The following is a 25,432-nucleotide window of genomic DNA, read 5'->3' on the forward strand; positions in this document are numbered from 1 at the left end:
ATGTATGCAAACCTGGTGGCGAACTCTGACCTCTGTGATTGCCAACAAGGGATTTGCCACCCAGTACTAGGTCATCTTTTGTGAAGGGGATCAAATACTTATTTCCCTCATGAACATGCAAATCAGTGCATAATTTGTTAGACATGCATTTCTTTTGAATTTTTTGTTGCTATTCCCTTGATTTTTAGACTGATCATTTCTTTGTGAGTGGGCAAACATTCAAAATCAGCAGGGGATCAAATACTTATTTCCTTCACTGTATATGTAAAGCAAGTAAGAAGCGTAATTTGACGGTGCTATATAAGTACCGGTAATAAATTAATAATAAAATAATATAACTTTAACGTAAACCAATTAATTTACATGTATTAGGATTTTTTTTTTTAGCAAAGACATGTAGCAGAATACATTTTTGCATAAATGTATTACTAAATTTGATTTTTTTTTTTTTGCTGGATATGTTTAATAGCAAAAAGTCAAAAATATAGTTTTATTCTCAAAATTCAATTTTTTTTCTGCTTATAGCACAAAAAATTAAAAATGCACAGGCAATCAAATACCACCAAAAGAAAGCTCTATTTGTGGGAAAAAGGATGTAAATTTAATTTGGGTGCAGCATTGCATGACCACACAATTGTCAGTTAAAGTAACACAACGCCGTGTCGCAAAAAATGGCCTAAATGGCCTGGTCAGGAAGGGGGGTAAATCCTCTGGAGGGCAAGTGGGTAAGAAAAAAAAAATAAGGTAATTTTGAAATTGATGGCACAACATGTCTCTAAAAAGTTGGGATGAGGAAATAAAAAGCTGGCAAAGTACAAACTCCAATTCCAAAAAAAGTTGGGAGTGGGCCATGTTTACTATGGTGTAGCATCCCCTCTTCTTTTAACAACACTCTGTAAATGTCTGGGAACTGAGGAGACCACTTGCTGGAGCTGTGGGAGAGGAATGTTGTCCAATTCTTGCCTAAGCATATACTGCACTAAAACCTGAATATATCCTTCAGCATTGATGGTGCCTTTCCTGATGTGCAAGCTGCCCGTTCCATACACACTAATGCACCCCCATACCATCACAGATCAGACTTTTTAACTGATAGCACCCCCATACCTTCAAACATCAAGGCTTTTAAACGGAGAACTAATACCACGCTGAAAGAACCCTCTTCTATTTAGTCTGAAGGACATGGTGCCCATGGTTGCAAAAAGAAAAAATGTCAAATTTTGATTTATCAGTCAGTTTTCCACTTTGCAACAGACCATTTTAAATGAGCTTTGGCCTAGAGACAATGGATCATGTTCAGACATGGCTTCTACTTTGCTTGATAGAGCTTTACCTTGAATTTTTGGATGGCACGGCAAACTGTGTTCACAGACAGTGATTTCTGGGAGTATTCCTGAGCCGATGCAGTGATGTCAATCACAGAATCATGCCTGTTTTTAATGCAGTACCATCTGAGGACCTGAAGATCATGAGTATCCAATATTGCGTTTCAGCCTTGTCCCTTGTGCACATATATTTCTCATAATTGCAAAAACTTTAAATATATCAAAAGATTCTATGTTAAGGAACATTATTCTGAAATTGTTTTACAATTTCTAGAGACAGCTTTTCACAGACTGGTTAACCCCTGCTCATCTCCACTTCTGTGGCCCTCTGGGTATAAAAAGGGCATCTCAGAGAACCAATCATGTTACTGACCTGTTGCCAATTAACCTAATTAAAAAAAAAGTTGAAAAATGTTCTTCCAGCTCTTCTTTGTTAGTATAATTTGCTTTGCCAGCTTTTTGTTATCTTGTCCTAACTTTTTTGAGAGGTGTTGCTGCCATACATTATTTTAAAATGGTACATTTTCTCAATTTAAACTTTTGATATGTTCTCTTTTTTTCTGTTGCAAATAAAATATCGGTTTATGAGATTTGCAAATCACTGCATTCTGTTTTTATGCAGATTTTACACATAGTCCCAACTATTTTGGAATTGGGATTATATGATCAGTTTGAATGGTCCAGGACTGGGTCACAGATGAGGGTCAAACAACCAATTCTATGTAGGGATTCTATTTATGTTCAGACCATATTTCTATCTCCAAGGTCAGAACTTATGGAATTCATATGATGGCAAAAGCGGAGAGGGGCTTTACTGAACTAATCAGGACAGAAATGATTGCAAGGACAAGTCAACCCAAGCATTGAATACAGACAAACCTCCCCACCAGTGTAGCTTTCATAAGCACACACAAATTAAAGAGGAAATTAAATAGGCTTAACTCTGAAAGCTGTGCAGAAAATGAAGATGGAGAGTAAAGGACTAGTCACCAGATTAGCCTGTGACCTCCTTTCAGCTGATCTTCCCCTGTTTCTGACTTACCATGCCTTGTTCTACATCAGGGGTGCTCAACCTGTGGCCCTTGGAGCTCTCTGTTGTGGCCTTTGATCTCAAACCAGGGCAGCGCACTTCTATTATCCTCTGCAGGTTTGGCACACTTTCAGAAAGTGCACCACACCTGCAAGATATATTAAGAGGTTAATGGCAATGCGCAGCTAACCTGCAGGAAAGCTGCAGGTGCACTGCGTTGCACCCACGGTGCAGGTAAACCGCAGCGCATCAGTGTGAAAGCAGTCTTGCAGGTGGCTCAGGACATTAAGGGCTCATTTACATTTGCGGTTTGGGGGAGTGTCAAAACCCCATAGTTGAAACGTGTTTTTACCACACACCCCAACCACTGGTGTAGCGTCAGGAGGCGCAATGTTGACCCCGCCCCATGCTCCAGGGGGCCCATGCGACCTCCCCGTCGCATTCTGTTTTACACTTAGACAGGAGGGGCTGCGGTGTGGCATATACAGGATCCTCTCCATTTTCCTCCTGCAACCGAAAGTCAGCTTCTACTCTTTTTTTCCTGTCGGCATTCAATGGCTGCAGGAAGAAAATGTTTACTATACTATTAAGAATAAAAAAACTTGAAATTCTGAACCATACCATTTCATTGCAGCCTGTGAGCGGTTACCAAATCACTTAGGTGGCTCTCGCTCTTCAAAAGGTTGAGCACCCCTGGTCTACATTGTGTCTCTAGGTGGAATCGAGTCGGCCATCTTTTTAGAGGCAAGTCTTTGCTTTCTGATGTCAGAGCCTCCAACAAGCAGCACATTAATCACATTGATATCACCAAAACTCCTGAGACTAGCGGTCTGAGACAACAGTGCCTTAGATCTCATGCTGCAAATGTACAGCTATGAAATTATAGGCACACTTACATACTAGGCAGTGCACTGTTGTTTTTTAGGAGAAAATCAAGACCAAAAGGTACATACATTATTCAGGGTACTGCTTAGGCACAATTAACACTTCTAGATGTCCCTAACAGTCAATTTTTCAGATTTGATTTTAGAAAACTGAACGTAGTTTGCTATAGTTTACAATACAAAAGTGTTGCTCCTTGTACTGTATCATTAAATAAACCCATGTGTCTTTTACTAACCTCATGAGTGCGAAAGAATTCAGATTCTTTAAGAGCAGCCTGCATGCTCTCCAGACGCTTCACATAGGCAGTCTGAAATAAAAAAGTTCACACTTGTTACTTTTTCCAACACAAGATGGCACTGCTATATGCATGGAAATACTGTCTTCCTCTCTCAGTAAAGTGTTTTATGTTGTCGCACATATAAATGTTAGGACTACACAGGCAACTAAATCTCTGTGCAGTTGACAGTTTTTAAAAATCATAATATCGGCATTACATTGATGTTATGGTGCTGCCAATAGATCAATGCCAACAAATGCTTAAGTGTCTTAGTGGCAGAGAGATGTATGCTTTTATGCAGCAAAAATAGGCTTTTGCAAATTACATTTTATTGAGCAGATGCATTAAAATGGGACCTCAGACATAGAATCATAGTTTTGGAAACCAAGATTATTACATATAGTGGGTAGAGAAAAGAATCACCCCACTCTAAAATAATCACATTTTTATGCTTTTCAGCCTGAAATGAAGACAGACACAGTTTTTGTTTTATTCAGCTGTATTTACTTAGAACATCCAAGTGAAAGATATAACACCACCATGTCAGAACAAAATTTAAACAAATCATAAACAGAATCACTGAGTTGGAAAAAGGATCACCCTCTTTAGTCAGTATTTTGTTGAACCATCTTTTGCTTTAATTACAGCCTTTAGTCTGTTGGGATATGTTTCTACTAACTTCGCACTATTGCAATATTTGCCCACTATTCTTTGCAGAACTGCTCAAGTTCAGTTAAATTTGATGGTGACTGTTTATGGACTGTAGTCTTTAAGTTATTCCACAGATTTTCAATGGGGTTCAAGTCTGGGCTCTTACTAGGCCATGCAAGGACATTCACCTTTTTCTCCTTCAACCACTGTGTGATCATTTTTGCTGTGTGCTTTGGGTCATTGTCATGTTGGAAGGTAAACCCTCCCATTGACAACTTTCTGGCAGAGGGCAGCGGATTTTCCTCAGAATTTGAAGGTATTTTTTCCCATTTTGTTTTCCTTATATCCTGATAAGTGCTCCAGTCCCTGCTGCAGAGAAACACCCCCATAACAGGATATTACCACCTCCATGCTTTACTGTAGGAATGGTGTTATTTGGATGGTGAGCTGTACTGGATTTCCGCCAGACATATTGTTTAGTGTTGAGGCCAAATATTCCATTTTAGTCTCATCTGACCAGAACACCTTTTTCCATGTGGCCTCAGAATCTTCAAGGTGTGTTTTGGCAAAGTTCAGTGGTGACTGCATGTGGCCTTTCTTGAGTGGCTTGTTTTCTTGCAATCCTCCCATACAAGGCACATTTGTGGAGAATTTGTGATATTGTTGTCACATGTACACAATGACCACTCTTTGTCATAAATTCCTGCAACTGCTTCGGAGTTGCTGGAGACCTCTTGGTAGACTCTCTGACCAGTTTCTTCTCCCCATCAAATACCTTCCACTTCTTACCGCTTCCCAACTGCCCTATAGCAGATATACTGCTACAGGGCAGCACGGGTGTGCAAAATCACGTATATTTATTTATTTTTTGATTTTGCATGATTACTCGCCAGCGCCTGGTGATTGCCGGGAATCTCCGATGGGGAGGAGAACTGTATGTAAACAATACAGTTTTCCTCCCTCTCAGCTCATGCACACTGCTTTGGATGGCTGTGCACAGACGCAAGTAAAACAGCACACAGTTAACCCTTTGATCACCCCTCATGTTAACCCCTTACTGCCCAGTGCCATTAGTACAGTGTCAGTGCTTTTTTTTTTTTTTTTTTAGCACTGATAACTGTATTGGTGTCACTGGGGATGTCAGTGACACAAAGTCAGTTTTCCCCAGTGTCAGAATACCCGCCGCAGTCCCGCTGTAAGTCACTGATTGCCACCATTACTAGTTAAAAAAAAAAAATCCCAGTATCTATACCGCCATTTGTAAACGCTAAAACGTTCACGTAAACCATTTAATTTACACGTATTGGGATTTTATTTCTAGCAAAGACATAGCAGAATACGTTTTGGTGTAAATTTATGACGAAATTTGATTTTTTTTTTTTTAATTTTTACTGGAAATATTTAAAAGCAAAAAGTAAAAAATATTGTTTTTTTTCCTCAAAATTGTCGGTCTTTTTTTATAGCACAAAAAATAAAAACTGTACAGGCGATCAAATACCACTGAAAGAAAGCTCAATTTGTGGGAAAAAAGAACATAAATTTAATTTGGGTGCAGCATTGCATGACTGCGCAATTGTCAGTTAAAGTAGCGCAGCGCTATAACGCAAAAAATTGCCTGGTCAGGAAGGGGGGTAAATCCTCAGGAGAGCAAGTGGTTAATAATAGACTTCACTGTGCTTCTAGGCATTGATAAAGCCTTTGACATATTTCTGTATCCATTGACTGACTTGTGCCTGTCCACAACTTTATCCTGGAGATCCTTTCAGAGTGCCTTGCCATCCAAAATTGATTGTTTGCTTCAGTTGCACTACCAGGGATAGAACCACTCAAATCAAAATGACCATAGCTGATCACAGTTGAAAGTCAAATGGATTTGTGTGCCATTGAGAAGGTGATTCTATACCTGACTGAGTTTACAAGTCATTTTTAGGAGTGGGTGATCTTTTTTCCAACTCTGTGATTCTGTTTTTGATTTTGTTACATTTTTGTCTGACATGATGGTGTTATATCTTTAACTTGGATGTTATAAGTTGCACTAATACAGCTGGATAAAACAAAAACAGTGTGTCTTCAATTCAGGCTGCAAAACAAAATGTTATTTTAAAGGGGGGAGTGATTCTTTTCTATACCCACTGTATACTGTGTAGTGTTTTTCCAATAACCTACAAACTTTCCTTTTGCCAGCTGTCATTTTTGCTGCATGTTTTAATCTGATTTGTTAATGTTAAAAAAGTACAGACAATTTTTATTTCAAGTACTTTGGTAAACAACACCCAATCTGGATCTCTGTATGTCAGGTAAAAGAAATGATTGCATTGTGTTGCAGACTTTGTTTCCCACTCTGTCACACCTCTGGGAAGACACAAGACAAGTCTGGTTACATTCCCCAAGCTTACAGTACTGTAGAGCTACCAGAGTTGTGAAGTTTGTACAGGTCAGGCATGAAGGGCTGCAGTCTCCTTTCTTTCATTAAAAGTGACAGTCATGCTGGCTGGCTAATTGCAGGGACTGGAGATAGCCTTTAGTCCAGAAAAAAGATATCTTGAGCTATATACACATGCTGTAACCAGAAATTAAATTTTCAGAGCAGGACAGGCATGCTGGGTGCAGTCCCTTGGGGTATCTCTATGTAAAAAACTTAACATGGTATTTTAAGAGGAGGTACTGGACAATGATGTTTCATACCAGGATGTCCTGTCGGCTTTTTGTAAAAGTGTCAAATGTTTCCATGATTTGTTCTCGACTCTTCATCTTCTTGAAGTTTTTCTTGACAGAACCAGCTTCAATCTAGAAGACACAAGGTTAAAAGTCAGCACCCCTCTGCCAGCCAATCCATTCAGATGCCTAGGAGAAAACTAGATGATTGGGCATAGCTCCAGGTACTGGCGGTGGGTAGGTCACAGTTTTTCTAACACACAGGAGCTTTAACATTCTACACTTGTAGTATGTAACTATTGTATGTGTGCTATACTAATAACTGAAGAATGAGTTGATGATTACTGGAGCTTTGGGTGTAAGATGTACAGTGAGTATAGAAAAGACACCCATTCCCTCCCACACTTTTAAAATAATCACATTTTGTTGCTTTGCAGCCTGAAATGAAGATATACACAGTTTTTATCCAGCTGTATTTATTTGTGCAATTTATAACATCCTAGTTAAGGATGCCCCGACACCATTTACCGATACTTTGTGGTGCAATTTGCGTCAATACAAAATGTATGGATGCAAATTGCAGCGCAAAGAATAGCATGCTATTTGAACAGGAATGCTATTCCTCTCCTAATTGCATGCGGTTTCCAGTGTTCCTGTGTGAACCCAGGCTTCTCATAGCCTGAGTTCATGCAGGAGCAGTGCAGGAAACCTCCCTGCACCGATCCCATGCTGAACAGAGAGTAGGAGAGAAGGGCATGTGGGGATGTATACCTCAGTGTCGGCCATCGGAGGATGGAGGCAGATTCTCTGCTGTAGAAGAGGAGAGAAATCCTTGGGTGCTGACCAATCAATAGCTGTTTAGTCCGTACTGTCGTCCCTGCAAGGAGAGGAGAGAAAACCGCAGGGATTTCAAAACCTTGCAGCCTTCTCTACTTTCCTACAGCTGAGAATCCAGAGCATCTGCCTCCATCCTCCGCCTGATAGCCAACACCAGTCTATACATCCCCACAGGCCCTTCTCTCCCACTCTCCACTCACTCGCACAGCTTGGGATTGGTGCAGGGAAGTTTCCAGCACCACTCCTGTGTGAACTCTGTGACAAGCCTGGGTTCACACAGGAGCGGTGGGGAAATAGCATGCGATTTGAACAGGAATGCTATTCCTGTCCAAAATGCATGCAATTCTTTGCGGTGCAATTTACGTCTATACATTTTGTACTGACACAAATTGCACTGCAAAATATCGGTTTGGGTAGCGGTAGCATTTCGAAAATACTCGGTATCAGCACCGATGTATCCCTAAGATATAACACTAACATGTTAGAAAAAACAAATTAGAAACTCAAAAAACAGAATAATCGAGCTGGAAAAAAAAGGATCACCCCCCCCCCCCCACACTCCTAAAAATGACTTGTAAACTCAGTCAGATGTAGCTAATCACCGTCTCAATGGCACACAAAGCCATTTGACTTTCAGTTGTGATCAGCTGTGGTCATTTTGATTAGCTCACCATGAAAAGCTTTCCTAGAGCATTTCAGTCCCTAGTAATGCAACTGAAGCAAACAATCAACTATGGGTGGCAAGGCACTGCCAAATGATCTCTGGGATATAGTTTTTGACAGGCACAAGTCAAGAGATGGATACAAAAAATGGCAAAGGCTTTATCAATGCATGGAAGCACAGTTAAGTCTATTATTAAGAAGTTAAGAAGTGGAAGGTATTTGATAAAACACAGACCCTCCCTTGATCAGGGCATCACTCCAACCTGGATGAAAGAGCCAGGAGGAAACTGGTCAGAGAGGCTACCAAGAGGCCTACAGCAACTCTGAAGCAGTTACAGGAATTTATGACTACGAGTGAGGATTGTGTGCATGTGACAACAATATCACAAATAGTGGCTTGTATGGGAGGGTTGCAAAAAAAAAAAAGCCACTCCTCAAGAAAGGCCACATGCAGTCACCACTAAGCTTTGTCAAAACGCACCTTGAAGATTCTGAGGCCACATGGAAAAAGGTATTATGGCGAGACTAAAATGGAATTTGGCCTCAACACTAAACAATATGTCTGGTGGAAATCCAATACAGCTCACCATCCAAATAACACCATTCCTACAGTAAAGCATGGAGGTGGTAATGTTAGGGGGGGGTTTCTCTGCAGCAGAGACTGGAGCACTTGACAGGATAAAAGGAAAAATGGATGGGGAAAAATACAGTCAAATTCTTGATGAAAATCTACTGCCTTCTGCCAGAAAGTTGTCAATGGGAAGAAGGTTTACCTTCCAACATGACAATGACCCAAAGCACAAAAGGTGGTTCAACAAAATACTGATGCAAAGGGGTGATCCTTTTTCCATCTCAGTGATTCTGTTTTTGATTTTTTTTTCCGTCATGTTGGTGATATATCTTTCACTTAGATGTTTTAAGTTACACTGAGTAAATATAGCTTGATAAAACAAAAAATGTGTGTCTTCATTTCAGGCTGCAAAGCAAAAAATGAGATTATTTTAAAGGGGGGGTGATTCTTTTCTATACACACTGTATGTACTGCTCTTTCAACTGCTTAAGTCACATACTGCCTGACAATGTCAGGTATTAAGAATAACACACTGGGGAATTACATTAATACTTTATGAAAGTAATGTGAAAATGTGTTGATTGAAACAGAAAGTAATGTCATCAAAACGGAAGCAAGTCCACATGACAGGTCATACCTCCATGCTAGGTGTGCTCTATATAACTTGTGGTTTTTAAAAGCCTGACCGAAATGTGTTGAGCAGTGACTCACTGTGACACCCTCGATACGAAATCCCAGCACTGCCGTAGAGCTGACACTCTCTCTCCACTGCATGTAACGAGGTTTGGTAACTGCTTTTTGCAGGTGTTCCTCCAGTGTAGGGGCCTGGGAGTCCAGGGCCACCATTTTGTTGTACAAGTCTTTGCGTAGTGTGGGCTTCAGGAGGGCTTTAGCAAGCTCATCCTCTAAGTATGTTCTGTAGAAAAGACAATTTATATCAAATTAAATCTTAATCTGATTGGCTGAAAGACAAGTACACATTGCATTTGTCTTTGTTGGTTACACAGTAACTATTTTGTGATATGTATTGGAATCACTGGGAACATTGCAATCTATACACATTCACTGCCTGCACACAAAACTATCCAGACTCGGGTTAGTACAATCAACGTTCAGAGTTGCATGGCTTTGAATACATTGCGTGATTGCTGCTGGCCCTAAGAGAACCATTTTACCAGAGAACCACACCTTGTAGAAACCTCACAGGAATATCTGCTATGAGATTCAACAATGGGAAACCCCATATAATATCTGAAGTACAAAGATAATCTAATTGCTGTAAATTCTAAAACTTCTGTGAGAACAGATAAATACAAAAAGTTAGAAAGGCATATATACAAGTTTTGTAAGCCAGGTCCACAAACTACAATCTTTGCTAATCGATAGGGTAGCAAATGTTGTTTTGCATGGAGCAATTGCTATTTGCTAAATGTCATCAACTTTCTAAAATAAACCAGTTGGTGGCATAATAATGCTAATCAGGTTGCAGCACTACAATACGAACATCCAGCAAAGTCTGCACATGGTTTTTACTTTCCCCTAATCGTGGGTCATCATATACAAATCCTGACATCTACCTGCAGTGCTGGGAACTTCCCTGCCCTACGTTGCTGGCTTTACATTGCTATGGGCCTGTCACTATGATGAGTGGCCCTACAGACCAAGAAGGTGTGGAAAAGGCAAGCCATTTCTCAACACTATCTGAACGTTTTAAAATGTGCATATTAGAACACCCATTCCTTTACCTTACCTGTGGTACTCAAGAAGCCAATTACGGTCTCATGCACACTGCTGCTCCTAAACTCATGTTTTTGAAGCTTTTGGTCTTTTTTTTGCCTAAGCCCCTGAATTCCCCTGAACGTGTCCATGCATGCATAGGCTTTTACCAGAGTTTAGAGGCAGATAAACACTCCTCTCCAGAATTCAGAAGAATTGCATTCTGGTGAGGAGTGTTTTGGCAGAAAACTGCCAAACACGGCAAAAATGTAAAATGTAAAAATGTAAATGTGGTTAAACACAGTAACGCTAGGAGCGTTTAGCCAGAACACATTATCACATGCGTTTACCAGCGTCAAAAGTTTTTTCCTGCTACGAGAAAGGCGCCCAGTGTGCATGTACCCTAAAGGTAGGGAGCTTGCCACTGCTGACATCCCAGTCTGAAATACTAGATCCGTGGCTGTTATGCTTAGGGTTCATTTTTAAGTCACCAACTCTGAACAAGTATACAGATCAGGAGTTCTGACATCACTGAACAAGTATACAGATCAGGAGTTCTAACATCACTGTGAATTTTCTGATTTGTATACAAGTTGTTGTTGTTGGCTTAGTACTACAACCAGATACAGCCAGACACAGCATTTTTAAAGGAGCTCCATGATGGCAGCCTTCATTTATTTACAAATATAAAGGTTTGTAAAAGACTCCATACACATATACAATAAAAGGCAACAGGAGTATAGCATAGTATATGGATACTTTCACACTGCTCCCTTGCAAAAACGCAATATAAACGCATAGGCATTTTTTCCACGTTTCCAGTACATTTTGCAACAGTGTGAAAAAAAAAACATGTGACTCAAAACATGCATCTAAAACACAACCGCATTTTCCATTTATTTCAATAGGAAGGTACATTTTTGGTACTTTATTTTTCACCGCACCAAACATGCACCAAAAAATGCAGCAAGAAGGACTTAGAAAAACGCATGACCATTAAATCCTATGGAACTCTTCACACTAGTCAATTGTGGGTCCATTGCATTTTTCATCCTCTTTTTTTTTTTTTTTTTTTTTTTTTAATGCAAAACCTAAGAAAAACGGATCAATAAAAAGTTCAGTTCACAGCCATTAATGAATGCACTGGCCACCTGATGGTGATTTCTGAAATGCAACTTTAAACTTTTATGCAAACATCACAAAATGCCCCTTTTTATGAACTTGTAAATACTCTGGTGTGCTCCTTTCTGATTTAGTTTCACCTTGTTATTGGTAAACTCCACTAATTGTTATCCACCTTTTCAGTGGTGAGAGTACTTTTACTGGCCACTGAGTCTCATTAAACACTGGAAAAAGGCAGCTAGCTGGTCTTAGCCATGATATCAGAAGAATCAGGCTCCACATTTAAGGTGAGACAAAATGAGAAAGGGGCACAGAAGAGGCATTTCTGGTGAAAAGTAACAGCAGGCATCTTGTGCTTTCTGTTCTTCACGTCAAAACTTTAAAATGGAGCAGAGATTCACTTTAAGCTGAAAGCTCTTACCGAAAGCCCATCTTGCAGTCCATGATGCTAGGTGATTCTAAGCCCATAAGGAGGTCTCCCATTTTGATGTAAGTTTGGTCTTCCCTTTTCACCAGTCCATGGTAGGTAGGAACATATGGCTGGAGTATATCTTCCATTAGGGCCTCCAGGCATGCATTTTCTATAGGGCTAAACTTCTTCAGAATGTGGCCCCGTTCACTGGCTTTGAAGTTACCTTGAAGGACAATTACAAGAGTGAATGCTCAATTGCCTAGACTTGTTTTATCTCAGATGTCTGAAAGTCACTAATCCAAATTTGTACCCAATTTCAGCTCCACGGTCCAGCCCCTGACCGACTTGACTCAGAAGAACAGTCCCAGGATGGTGAACTGGACCTCGGTCTGTGAATCCACCTTCCGTGACCTCAAATCCGCCCTGGCAAGCAACCCCGTCCTGGCCGCCCCGACCACAACAGACGCTTCCTTGTGCAGACAGACGCCTCCACCTAGGCCTAGGGGCTGTCCTCAGCCAAGTCAACGAGGCTGGGGAGGAACATCCCGTCGTCTTCCTCAGCCGCAAACTACTGGACCGGGAAGTTGCCTATGCTACGGTGGAGAAAGAATGTCTGGCTATAGTCTGGGCCCTAAAGAAACTACAGCCCTACCTGTACGGCCGGGAGTTCACCATTGTCACTGATCACAACCCCCTCAGATGGCTGAACCGGGTGTCTGGGGACAATGGGCGTCTCCTTAGGTGGAGTATCGCCTTCCAGCCCTACAATTTGACCATTCGATATAGACGGGGAAGCCAACACCAAAATGCAGATGGCCTTTCCCGCCAGCAAGACCCATAGTAGTTAAGCTAGGGCCCACAAGTGCCTCCAAGGGAACCTGGTTTGGGTTCCCCTTGTCGGCACTTGTGAAAAGGGGGGGGAGGAGTGTCACGATATGGGTCTCTGCCAGTCCCAGTTATTAATTCCTTTATTAATCCCTCCTGACCATAGGGAGAGCATCCTCCAATTAGTATTCACTCCTGTGTGCCAAAGGCCCCTAGCTGTAATTAACTCGCCCCTCCACAAAAGGTCCCAAATTCATTTAGTGTATACACCACTAATTAGTGCCTTACCTTTGTACTAATGTAATTTCCCCCACTGTTACACTGTTTACAGCTGCAGATTGAATTATTGTGTCCATCATGTTCAACCAGTCGTTTGCCTAATTCTATCCCCACTAATTAGTGCCTTACATTTGTAGTAATGTATTTCCCCCACTATTACACCGTTTACAGCTGCAAATCCAATTATCCTGTTTCAGTATCCAGCCTGTCCAACTCGTCTTTTCTGTTTACAGCTGCAAATTAAATTACTATAGTTCCATTCCTGTCCATTCTCTTCATTGTCACCTGCTAATGACCCCCCTCCGCCTCTCATCCTGCTCAGGGGGTTTAAGAGACTAGTGCTGGTCTCTCTTGTTGTTCCATTCTGCGTACAGTCACTAAGGGATCCCAGCTGCAGCGGGACGATAGTGGCCAGCCTCTGCCTAAGCCCCATTGGAGCAGGGGGACCCCAGATGCTACATCAGCCCTGCCTGCAATGCCACCAGCTCTGCCTGAGACCACCGCACCAGCTTTGCCTGAGGCTACCACATCAGCTTTGCGTGAGTGTATGCTTCCCCGGTGATATCTGTTAGGAACTGCTTTAGAGACTTTAACTTTGCCCACCGGGGTTGGATTACAAGTGTTTCGGACTCTCTCTCCCTGCACTACTCCCCATTGAGTGACTGTCGTCTGTTCTAATAAAGCTTTAACTGTTTGACATCTACTGTGTGTGTTCTGTCCTGCCTATGCTCCGTCACACCAACCAATGCAGTCACATGAAAAAATGCCTGGGGTATTTCCTCCCAGATCTGGACCAGGGCATCACTGAGCTGCTGGAGAGTCTGAAGTGCAACTTGGCGGCGTCAAATGGACCGAAACATTATATCCCAGAGGTGTTCTAGTGGATTTAGGTCAGGCGAGCATGGGGACAATTGAATGGTATCAATTCCTTCATCCTCCAGGAACTGTCTGCATACTCTCACCACATGAAGCCGGGCATTGTCATGCACCAGGAGGAACCCAGGACCCACTGCACCACCGTAGGGTCTGACAATGGGTCCAAGCACTTCATCCCCATACCTAATGGCAGTCAGGGTGCCATTGTCTGGCCTGTAGAGGTCTGTGCATCCCTCCATGTATATGCCTCCCCAGACCATCACTGACCCACCACCAAAACGGTCATGCTGAATGATGCTACAGCCAGCATAACATTCTCCATGGCTTCTCCAGACACTTTCACGTCTGTCACGTGCTCAGGGTGAACCTGCTCTCATCTGTGAAAAGCACAGGATGTACAATACATCTAAAAAGAACCCCTTTCCTCACAGACTGTTTCTGTGGGAAACAAAAAAAATACTAGCGCAGATCGTTCTTACAATTTTTATTGAGAATGGTAAAAAAACACTCACATTTCAGCAGATAAAACAAGGCATGTCACATCCATATTCCAATATGTGACATCTAGACTCCATTCACTGTGATGACCTCACAGCTAGCCTAGGCACTATCAGTGTTTTTTTGCTTCCCACATTTTATTTTGCTATTGGGAGATGGTCTGTGAGGAAAGAGGAAAACTGGAGAGGAGTTACGTTTGTACACATGTATATAAAGTGCAGCTGGCCTTCTTTTATCAGTGGGGGTCCAACAATTAAGGTGAGCCGATACCCATAAGGTGGGGGTGAAGGGCACTCTGGTGTGCATGGTGTGGAAACTGTCCACACAGTCCTAACATCAACTTTCAATAGGAGGTTGAACAAACATTGAATGGTGTATGGGACTCACTTTATATACAGATTTTTTTTAATATATTTTGTTCTACCACTTTTGCACTTTATTTTGACTTTGGGGTGAATATATTTAATGTCACTGTGACATATGGATTGATTATGTCATTATTTATTTAATGAGTTACATGATTCAGTGCACATTCTTTACACATTTTTATGGTTCATTTTAGATGTATTTAGATTTGATCTACTCATGGAGTTATCATATCTTAACAGACAGATTATATGTATACATTTATTTAGGACTGTTCTCTGTGTCTTTGGAAAGATTTGTTGCAAATCATAGTGCTAAACAACTAGGCACAAAGTGAGACAAGATCTTAAATACTTACAAACCTAGGTAGCTGTTGATAATGAGGGTTTAAGGTGACCAAAGGTTACCCAAACACTGTAAGTGGAGAGTGGAAACAGACTGGAGATCCACGTGGTGCAGGAGCAGGGGTAGCAGTGGGATGATGCTTTCTTCAGGCAGAATGGCTGGAAAGAAAGTGTTGCACGCAGGCGAAGAATCCTACCGGTCAGCGCTCAATTCCTAAGCTTCAACCCTTACTGTGATAAAACCAACAGTGGCTGCAATTTTGGGTGTCTAAAAGTGCAAATTGTGAGGTAGCTCTGGGTGCAACCTGACTAGCTCTACTCATCGAGTGAGTTTTCAAAGATATGGTCATACCTGTGGCTGTGCCACAACTCTTCTATAGAAAGTACTTCCTGGCTAATTAACACCGTGCACGGTTTCTAGAAAATGCAACAATGCAGAGCCTAGTGCCCACATTTCAAATTCCAGTCTAGCCTCACACATCTAGTCAGTCGTTTAAAGATAATATGGAGGAACTGCCAATCTGTGTATATTTAGAAACCAACTTAAGCAGTGGTGTAGCAAAGAATCTTCTTTTAAGTCACTGAGGAAAAGTTACCAGCAGTGCAGCAAAAATCTTGATAGATGTCACCTAGGAAGAAAATACCACCACAACAGCAGCAAAAAACGGAGGTATACTGGGTATAGGGGGGCTGGCTTAATATTTTTCTGTTTACCATTGTCCCAACCTCCTGTAGGTAACAGTTTAACCCAATTGCTTCTAAATATTACTATAGTACTTCGATGGATGATGGAGAAATTACATTTTGGGTACTTACAGAGCAGGGTGCAGAAACAACTCCTGGTTTCCTTACTGTTTTAACATATAAAGGAATACTATTCACGATACACATAATAAGTCTTGTACTTGCTACAGAGCTTCAGCAATGGTCCAATAAACAGGGTAAATCAAAGACGAATTCTCCTGCGCTCTAGGACTCAGGTGGCGAATAGATGGAACCAGGCCTGGAGAAATCGTCCACCAATGCATAAAGGGCTGTGCGGCTCCAAAACAAGGCTGGGGAAGCCCGACCAATACTGCAGAATAAAATGAAAACGAGAAGTGCACCAACCTTGCGCATTACCTCAGTAACCAAAATGTATTAATTGTAAAAAATATACTCACAAACAGCGAATGAAATCAGGCATGTAAGTCCTCAAAGGGACTTGAAGATAGCGTAAATCCCATCAAGGGAATGGGTGTTCAGTATAGCTGATGCATTTCGAAGGGAGTCCCTTCTTCATCAGAGCTACTCACGCTATCTTCAAGTCCCTTTGAGAACTTACATGCCTGATTTCATTTGCTGTTTGTGAGTATATTTTTTTTACAATTAATAAATTTTGGTTACTGAGGTAATGCGCAAGGTTGGTGCGCTTCTCGTTTTCATTTCATTCTCCAATAAACAGGGTGACCCTGTCTTACCTGTCCATGTCACTGGTCCATATACAGGGTCCAGGCTTTGCCCATCACATTAGGCATACCCCAGAAGGGGTCTTCAGGGTGTGGGCGCCAAGTACCAAAGTGAATGTCCAAGCAGGATCCAGTGCCCGAAGCAACATTACAGGCAGTCCCCACCGCATGGGATCCGGGCAAGGCTCCCAAGGTTTGACTGATGATGCACCAGTCTGGATGAACTTCTATTTTTGTGTCAGAAGACTGTGAGGAGTTGATTGAAAAACCCGAAGTAAAGCAATAAACTAGTTAAGCTAAGAGTGATTTCTTTGTAAGACTGTCCATTACCTTAGGAGGATAGCAAAAAACTGAGGATTCATGGACTGAGGTATGTTATAGGGGGACCCTCAGGGGGCATGTCAAAAGCTTTGCCAGTGTCCAATCACCTGAAGGTATCTGCCTTTAAGCAAGGATCCATGAATATCAAAGTATCATTTATAATATCAATGAATATCAAGCCTGTGCCCTGTACTGTATGATTAAACATTTTTGTTTTTGGGTTTGGATATCCTTTAAGATCAAAGCAATATAAAAGGAGAAAGAAAAAGGTGAATGGAAAGCTGCAAAGCTTTGTGCAATTCTGTTTGGAATTCTGCTCTGAATACTGTTAATAGAGGGAAGAAAATTAAAGGGATTTTTACTTTAAGAAGGAAATGTTATCTACTAACCAAGCTTTAAATATTCTCTGCCCAGTTTTTAGTAATGCAGCATATAATTTGATTAAATAACAGTGTAAATACCTTATTTTAATATTTTTTTTTAGCGATCATGCAACCACGAAGCTGCAGGTCTTGAACTGGTGAGTGAAGACACTCTGGGAATTTAGCACTGTTTTTGGCTCACAGCAAGGCACTCAGAACCCAGAGCTGTACATGATTGCTAGCAAAAAGATAAAAAAATGTATTTCCACTACTAATTCTTCAAACTATATGCAGCATTTCTAAATGCAGCGGGCAGGTAAAATTTAAAGCTTGGTTAGTAGATAGCTTTTACTTCTTTCTTTTTTTATACAGTAAACCCCTAGAGTAAATAATGAAGACATACATAAGCAGAGGTTACTTTATTGAAAATCACATTTTAGAACTATCAGTAGATGCAGAGCTGTATGCAGCTGAATACATATCAAAATAAAAAGAAGTTTAGTTCCACTTCCTCCTGCTTCCAGATCCTCCCTATTGGTTCTTTAAAAGTACACGCAGCCTCACTGACTATAGAGGATGATGAAAGTGCAGGAGGGCCGTAACAAGTTCAGTTCCTGCAGAAAATGTCCAGATGTGTATACATGTTGACTCTATATCTCTGGATCCACTGCTTGTTCTCACAATGGAACATGTATGTAGGAATCCCATTGTATTTGGGGGTGTTATTCCCTTATGTATTCTATGGCTTTTTAAACTATATCTAAAGCAAATCTTTTTTTCAGTTTTGAAAAGAGCAGATTTTTTTTTTTTTCTGTGTCCTCGGGGGAGATTTTCTTTTCATTCCTATTTGTTTCTCCACAGTGAGGATCACCAAAACAGATGCCCCATTGAAAAATTACCTGTTCTCATGAGAACTGTTTTCCATTACTTTCTGCCCCGGTGAAAATGGCCACCAAGATAAATAGCGGGGAAACAGACAGCAATAAAAAGCTGACAGATTTATCTTGCAATCATTCCACAGACCATAAATAAAAATAGTTCTGGCTTTGGATACACTTTAACACTGTCACATGCACTGGGGTTCCATCTTGTTTCACTTTACCTTCATGGCCAGCCAGCTGAACCCAGGAGTTCTGTCGTCTGAGTGACCAGTGCACCATTGTGAAGAACGTCTTCCATGATTTGGTCTAAAAAAAAAAAAATTATACCAAACCAAAGTTAACAAGAGTAAAGGAAATAGTATCCTCACCTATCAAATAAAATGGCAACAAATAAGGTCATAAAAGAGACACTACAGTAAAAAATAATTTGACTATTAACGCCATAATATATATGATATGATGTACGCTATGTTCCAATAACATTTATATGAAAAACTGCACAGCCCAAGCATTTCTTTACCAGACCTACACTACTGTTCAGATGTTTTAAGAAGGTGTGAAAAATGCTGTAAATTTAAAATGATTTTAGAAATAGAAGTTTTAATAGTTTTATTTTATCAAAGTAATGGTAAGGGTCCATGCACAGGCTTCCCTTGGCAGAAAAAAAAGCTCATATAGAGAGTATTTGTACACGAGTAAATGAACAGAGAAATCCAAATCAAACCAATATTTGGTGTGACTACCCTTTGCCATCAAATCAGCATCAATTCTTTTAGGTACACTTGCATACAGTTTTTGAAGGAGTTCAGCAGTTAGGTTGTTAGCCTGTTAGCCTGTATTTCTCATCCGTACGGACACTACTGATCTTGACCAAATCTCCAATTCCATTTGCAGAAATTAAGCGCCATATGTACAAGGAACCTCCACCATTCTTCACTGTTGCAAGCAGACACTCATTATTGCACAGCTCTCCAGCCCTTCAGCAAACAAACTGCCTCCTGCTACAGCCACATATTTCAAATTTTAACTTATCAGTCTAGAGCATCTGCTGCCATTTTTCTGCACCCCAGTTTCTGCACAGTTGAGTCATTTAGCCACATTTCCACGTCGAAGGTATGGTTTTTAGGCTTTAATTCTTTCATATACACCACTTCTGGCCAGATTTCTCCAGACAGTAGATGTGTTTACCTGGGCCACTAGTCCCCGCTAGTTTTTGTTGTGATGGCCCTGCTGGACATCTTCTGATGTCGAAGGGAAATAAGCATGATGTGTTGCTGCATTAGGTTTCCTTGGCTGACTGCTGCATCTGTGGTCCCCAATGTTGCCTGTTGCTTCTTGAAGAGCTTGAACAGCACATGTTGCATTCCCAGTATGCTTTGAAATTTTGACCTTGCTTATGCAGTATAATTACCTTGTGTTTTGTTGCTGTGCTCTGTCTTGCCATGGTGTATTACCTGTGACACAATACTGTCTTCGATAATCTCACCTTAGTAGCAGAGTTTGGCTGTTCCTCATCCAGCTTTGAGCCTCCTACACAACTGTTTCTATTTCAGTTAATGATTGTGTTTCAACTTACATAAAAAATTTATGATCATTAGCATCTGCTTGGTATAATTGGTTAATCATACACCTGACTCTAATCCTACAAAATCTGTGACTTTGAGCAAGTGTACAAACAGTGCAAGTGTAAGAACTAATGCTGGTTTAAAGCCAAAAAGGCAGTCAAACCAAATATTGATTTGATTTAGATTTTTCTTCCGTTTGCTCACTTTGCATTTTGTAAATTGATAAAAATAAACAATTAAAATACAGTGCTCAGTGTAAGTGAGTACACCCCTTTTGAAAAGTAAGATTTTAATCAATATCTCAATGAACACAAGAATAATATTCAAAATTTGACAAAACTGAGTTTTATAGAGCATTTGTTTAGCTCATTACATGAAAGTAAGATGAATAATATAATATAGATGACAAAATCTTCAATTTTACTCAAATTAGTGGATGCAAAAATGATTACACCCCATAACAAAAGCTACTACATCCAGTATTTTGTATGACCTCCATGATTTGTAAGGACAGCACCAAGTGTTCTAGGCATGGAATGAACAAGTTGGCAACATATTGCAACATCTATCTTTTTCCATTCTTCAAGAACAACCTCTTTTAGAGTCTGTTTGAAATCAATGGCTGGCATTTGTGGGAGTAGTTTGTAGTATAGTTTCCCATAGAAAATGTTGATTCTTAAAGGAAAGTAAAGGTTTTATGATGTACTCATGCTGAGCGCTGTATATATTTTTGAAAGCATTCTTACTTTACAGCATTATTCACACCTATCTAAAACATTTGCACAGTACTATATGCAAAAGAACATTCTGCATGAGCTGAGTTTTCCGATAAGTGTTGTGGTTAACTGGTCAGTCGACAACCCCATACTTAACTATGTTCATGGCCTAAAGTAAAAATACAAATGTACAAGTAGAGATAGATAAAATAAAGTTTCTTTGCAGGACTACCAAACTTAATGTCCATGGTAAGGTTTTTTTGATCAATGACCAATGACCATAGAGCACATTGGGGTAAAACAGCTGACCCAACAGAATAAGAATACTCAATAAATGTGATCTGCGTATCTAACATGGATGTCCTGTTTGCCTGCTTCAAGTCCTTTCTACTATGAGAAGGCTGCTGGTTATACCCCAAACACACTGAAAGGATTGTATATGCAATGGAACTTACTGGATTACGCTAGTATGCGCTTAAAGCAAACCTGACCATTTGATGTGCCAGATATGCACTCAGTTCCTAAATCATGTTGTGGGATGACAACACAGCAATTTTGTGAACTGAGTGGTGTCAGCCCTGCCCAGTATCCAATCTATTCAACCACTCCTACTTTCCTATCTCTACAATATAAAAGGCTAATTATTCTGTGGTCCAAGATAAAAACTTGTAATAACACAGGAAGTATGAAGAGTACACTGGGCAGCTTTGAATTTCTGACATGATCAACAGGGTTTTGTTAGTACTTCTCAAACAGATATAACAAAATGCTTCCAACTGTATTAAACAGACCAAAAGGAAGCAAATAAGAGAAGTTCATTATTAGAGTTTACATACACTTTAGGCAGGGCAACTAAGTAGAGTGGTGGCAGGGTAAAGTATTAGTCAGTTTATGCTGCTGATTGGAGGAGGATTAAAGTGAACCTGTTGCTTTGACCTTCAAGGGCAAAGTACAAGTTCATGTTCAGGAAATCCCGTGGGCAAAGAAATATGGTGGTTGTTATTATTTTTAATGCAATCTTCAATACAGACATCCTGATCCAGGTTTCACTATGGATGGAGATCCAGAATGTTCAGACTTTTGGATTCACACTTGGTCTGTCTGGGAATCAGCCTACACCTTTAAAAGTCAGTGATGGCAGCACCTATACACATAAACGTTCCCATTAATGGGGTCAATGGTGACCTTAAAGAAGACTGAGTGAGCTCTTATTGGTTGCTATGGCGTACTGCACTAGAACTCTGTTATTAAATAGATCTACTGTTCAATTATCTACACCAGTAACAACAACCTTTCACAGTGCTTGTGTCAATAGAAAACCTTTGTCATGTATTATACTGCTGGAAAATAATTGTTTTCAGTTTTGTGATCAACCCCCTTTAAACCCCCCATTTGCCTTGTCTGTGCAACCTTCCCACTAACTAAAAATACTCTGAATGCTTGGTCAATGAGACCACAACAGTGAAGGGAAGTAGGTGGGTATTCAAAGAATTGTTAAAGTCTGACAGCCATGAAGAAAAAGTTTGCTGAACAAATGTAAGAAAGAGACTGAGATATTTAAACAGTTAATACTAAATGCCAACGATTCATTGCAAACAAATTTATCCTGGAGCAGAATTTGTGCAGGATCATTGATATCTGACAAGAGGATTCACAGGCTTAACCAGGCTCTAGCTTAACCAAACAGCTTTTTTTCCTGCACCTCACAAACCGGGAACATAGCCATTTTTTAAAATAACACCTTAGATACGATCTTTTAATAAGGCTTCCCATGCAAGTGCTTCTTAAAGGATAAGTTCACCTTCAAAACATGTTACATACCGTATTTAGGGTGTAACATGTAACATGTTCCAGCACCCCCCTTACTCCCTGAGCCCCCTCCTTTTATAGCAGACAGGGGTTCTTTCTTCTCCCTGCAGTTGCTGTCACATCTAAAATCAGCACGGCTCTGCAGGGATGGATGAATGCATGAGTGTTAAGTCCCATCTACCACTGTGACAAATGGCTTCTAGTTAATAATGGACTGATCAACGTGCTTGTAGTCCATTCACTCTTCCTCCAACTTTCTAACTGAAAGACCGTACAGACCTATAGGTAGAAAGCTGGAGTGGGAGTGTGCAGAACATTGCATTGCGGGTGTAATGGTTTGCAGGCTCCCGAAGTATAAAATAATAAATGTACTTTTTATCTGCAAAAATGTGTGCATTTATTATTTTTTCCTTGTTGAGGGTGATTCCCCTTCATGACGCAACAGGAAATGAGAGGAAATCTCCCCAAAGTAAATGGAAAGCCCAGCTTAGGAGCACTGTGTCCCCACTGAAGGATTTGCCTAACCTCTTGATCTATTGACAACTACAATTTTGGTTTTCCCCTTACTTACTGTTTCAGTGATAATGGTCACTAGCAAAACATACATACACTTTAAAGTTTACTTAAATCAGAAGATAAAGTGTAACTAAAGGCAACACATTGAAAGTGAAGGTACAAGAAAATCCCAGATTTTGGGTTGACACCAGAACATCTAAAGAGGGAAAATCTTCCACTGGGGACACCAGCTCTGGTGAACCTTGGTGACACCCCAGGATTCCCTCCCTTTGGAGCGATTTCCTCTAACTCCCTGTTTTGGCTATGGGACAGGAAGTGAAGGGAAATTCCCCCTATGGGACACATATTTTAAATATTAAACGCAAACTCACCCATCTATTCATGTCTCCTTGCTTTATTTTATTGCAAAATCACTTACAAAAATCACCCCTAGCATCTCTAGCCTCGGCCATCTTTGAGTAAGAGCTGAGGGTTCAGGTTTTATACATGAGCTGCCATGTCCTCTGTTTTGAGATACATCTTCCTGCCATGCTAACACCTCTGAGAATATTTGGACTACATGAGCAAACTTACCAGCAAAATACAGTAAAATAAGTTTTCAAGAGGGCTAATAACTAAAGGAGTTGAAGATCTTCAATCAATAAATTGTAGTTATGTTCACTTTGAATACTCAATGTGCAGATGAAAGAAATAAACAGGAGTTTGCTTTTACATGATGGGATGATTTAAGTGCATTTATTGAGTGAAGATTCTTGGACTCATTGAATCTATTTTCTGGTGAACAGTGAGTTTATTTAGTCAGTTATTACAGAGAGCAAAGCTGAATGGCACAGTGTAATACCCAATGAGACTTTAGTTTGATTTACTGGGATTGCAGAAAGATTCATTACAATTGGTTGCTATAGCAAATGAACATTACTAAATAAAACTGAAAAAGTCTAGTGGCCATACTGAAATATAATATTGTAACGAGGGTAAAGCCTAAGAGCTCCTTCATACCAGCAGTGTTACCCAAACACAGCACCAATGCAAGACCAAGGCAGTTTGTCATACAGTAAGTCCTATAGCTTCAGTTCACACCAACATGCTGTGCTGGTCTGACCTAAATAACAATACGACATGTTGAATTTCTTCCTAGCCCATTCCTATGTTCTGTAACACATTTCAATGCACTATGGCACATAACATTAACATCTAGAAAAAATAAAGCACTGGAATGCACGTTACCAAAGCACACCAGCATGTGCATTTTTGCACACTGTAAAGTGTGCACTGTGGTGTAAATTGGCTTTAACTCCTGCCAATTTAGTTTTTTTTCCTACAGGAAACCAAACCTCTGTCATGTTGTAATTTTTGTCTGTATTTTCAAATAGAGATACAGACTGCAATATAAAAAGTTAGTAGTGTGAGTAGATAAGGTTAGGACCCTCTCTTCATATCTTAGTGCCAGCCTATCATATTGTGTGACACAGCGTGCCACTAAGGGAGGAAAGCAAAACAAATCTTTCTCTAGGAGCACAGCAGACTAGCTTGGAGACTAGCTTTCTCTATCAAAAATTTACAAAAAATGGTGTTGGGATATCCCTTTGACTAGTGTTTTCATATTTCCTAAACATTTGTCCCAGCATAAAATCCTGCATTTTAATTGATAGTTGTTTATGAATTATAGAATGTATACATTCCCACCTACCAATATGAATCTGCTACAAAGATAAAAGAAATGGGATGTATATTCTATAGAGCAGAAGACTGGTTGAAACTAAGACAATTTAATTTGCATTATAACAGTTTTGTTTCTGCCTGAATGGTTTACCAAGATTCACAGGACAGAATCTCACATAAAGTAAACTTTGTTCTTGATAAAAGATTTCCTATCACTACAGCTTATACTAGGTTATGCTGGAAACCAGGAGCCACATTTGTTAGCATTGTAGACATATTTATATATAGCAGTTGGATGTGCAGGCTCAATCCAACCAACCTCAGTCATAGCGCTCAGCCAGTGGCTGCATAAACATGAATGTATTTTAAAATGGACCTGTCGGAAAGATATCCTGAGTCCCGATATTGTACTATAGTTTTGGAGCTCTTGGGGTGGCACAGGGTTCCCTCTCACCCTTTTCCATTCCTTTTTTGTACTGCCTGTACATATTGTATTTGGTTACACTGGCTGTGGCTGTTGTTACAACATTTCTATGTTTTATGTGCTTGGTGGTCTGTTTTGTTAATTCCCAAGATATGATGTGTTGACTCTTCATCTTGCCCTGTAGGGCGCTATTTGTTTTCTTATTTCATGAGCTTTTTCTGCTTGTCCTATATTGTACTGAAATTTTCTATATGTACCACACTGTTCTACTTTGCAATTAACAATGAAAATGGATTAAACATAAAATTAACCTGTTTGTACAAACCTAAACTTTATATTGAAAAGTAGACATCTAGGCCTAAAGCTGAACTTCAGGCAAACAGCTAAACACACAGC

The 25,432-nt window shown here is 40.3% G+C and overlaps 1 protein-coding gene across 2 annotated transcripts in view; it reads right to left on the reverse strand.

Moving 5' to 3' along the window:
- The window catches only part of LOC149445297 (inositol-trisphosphate 3-kinase B-like), a 122,635-nt gene that overhangs the window by 14,583 nt on the left and 82,620 nt on the right, over window positions 1-25,432 (reverse strand). For both annotated transcript variants that reach the window (XM_089653960.1, XM_089653961.1), the window contains exons 3-7: window positions 18,566-18,650; window positions 12,154-12,367; window positions 9,606-9,810; window positions 6,854-6,955; window positions 3,476-3,547 (exon numbers count right to left, since the gene is read on the reverse strand). In XM_089653960.1, coding sequence (XP_089510086.1) covers window positions 3,476-3,547; window positions 6,854-6,955; window positions 9,606-9,810; window positions 12,154-12,367; window positions 18,566-18,650 — 678 coding nt within the window. The remainder of the gene's footprint in view (window positions 1-3,475; window positions 3,548-6,853; window positions 6,956-9,605; window positions 9,811-12,153; window positions 12,368-18,565; window positions 18,651-25,432) is intronic.

The sequence above is a fragment of the Staurois parvus genome, unplaced genomic scaffold (assembly GCF_062004578.1).
Source record: "Staurois parvus isolate SC_StPar_1 unplaced genomic scaffold, SC_StPar_1.0 ptg000730l, whole genome shotgun sequence".
NCBI lineage: Eukaryota > Metazoa > Chordata > Amphibia > Anura > Ranidae > Staurois > Staurois parvus.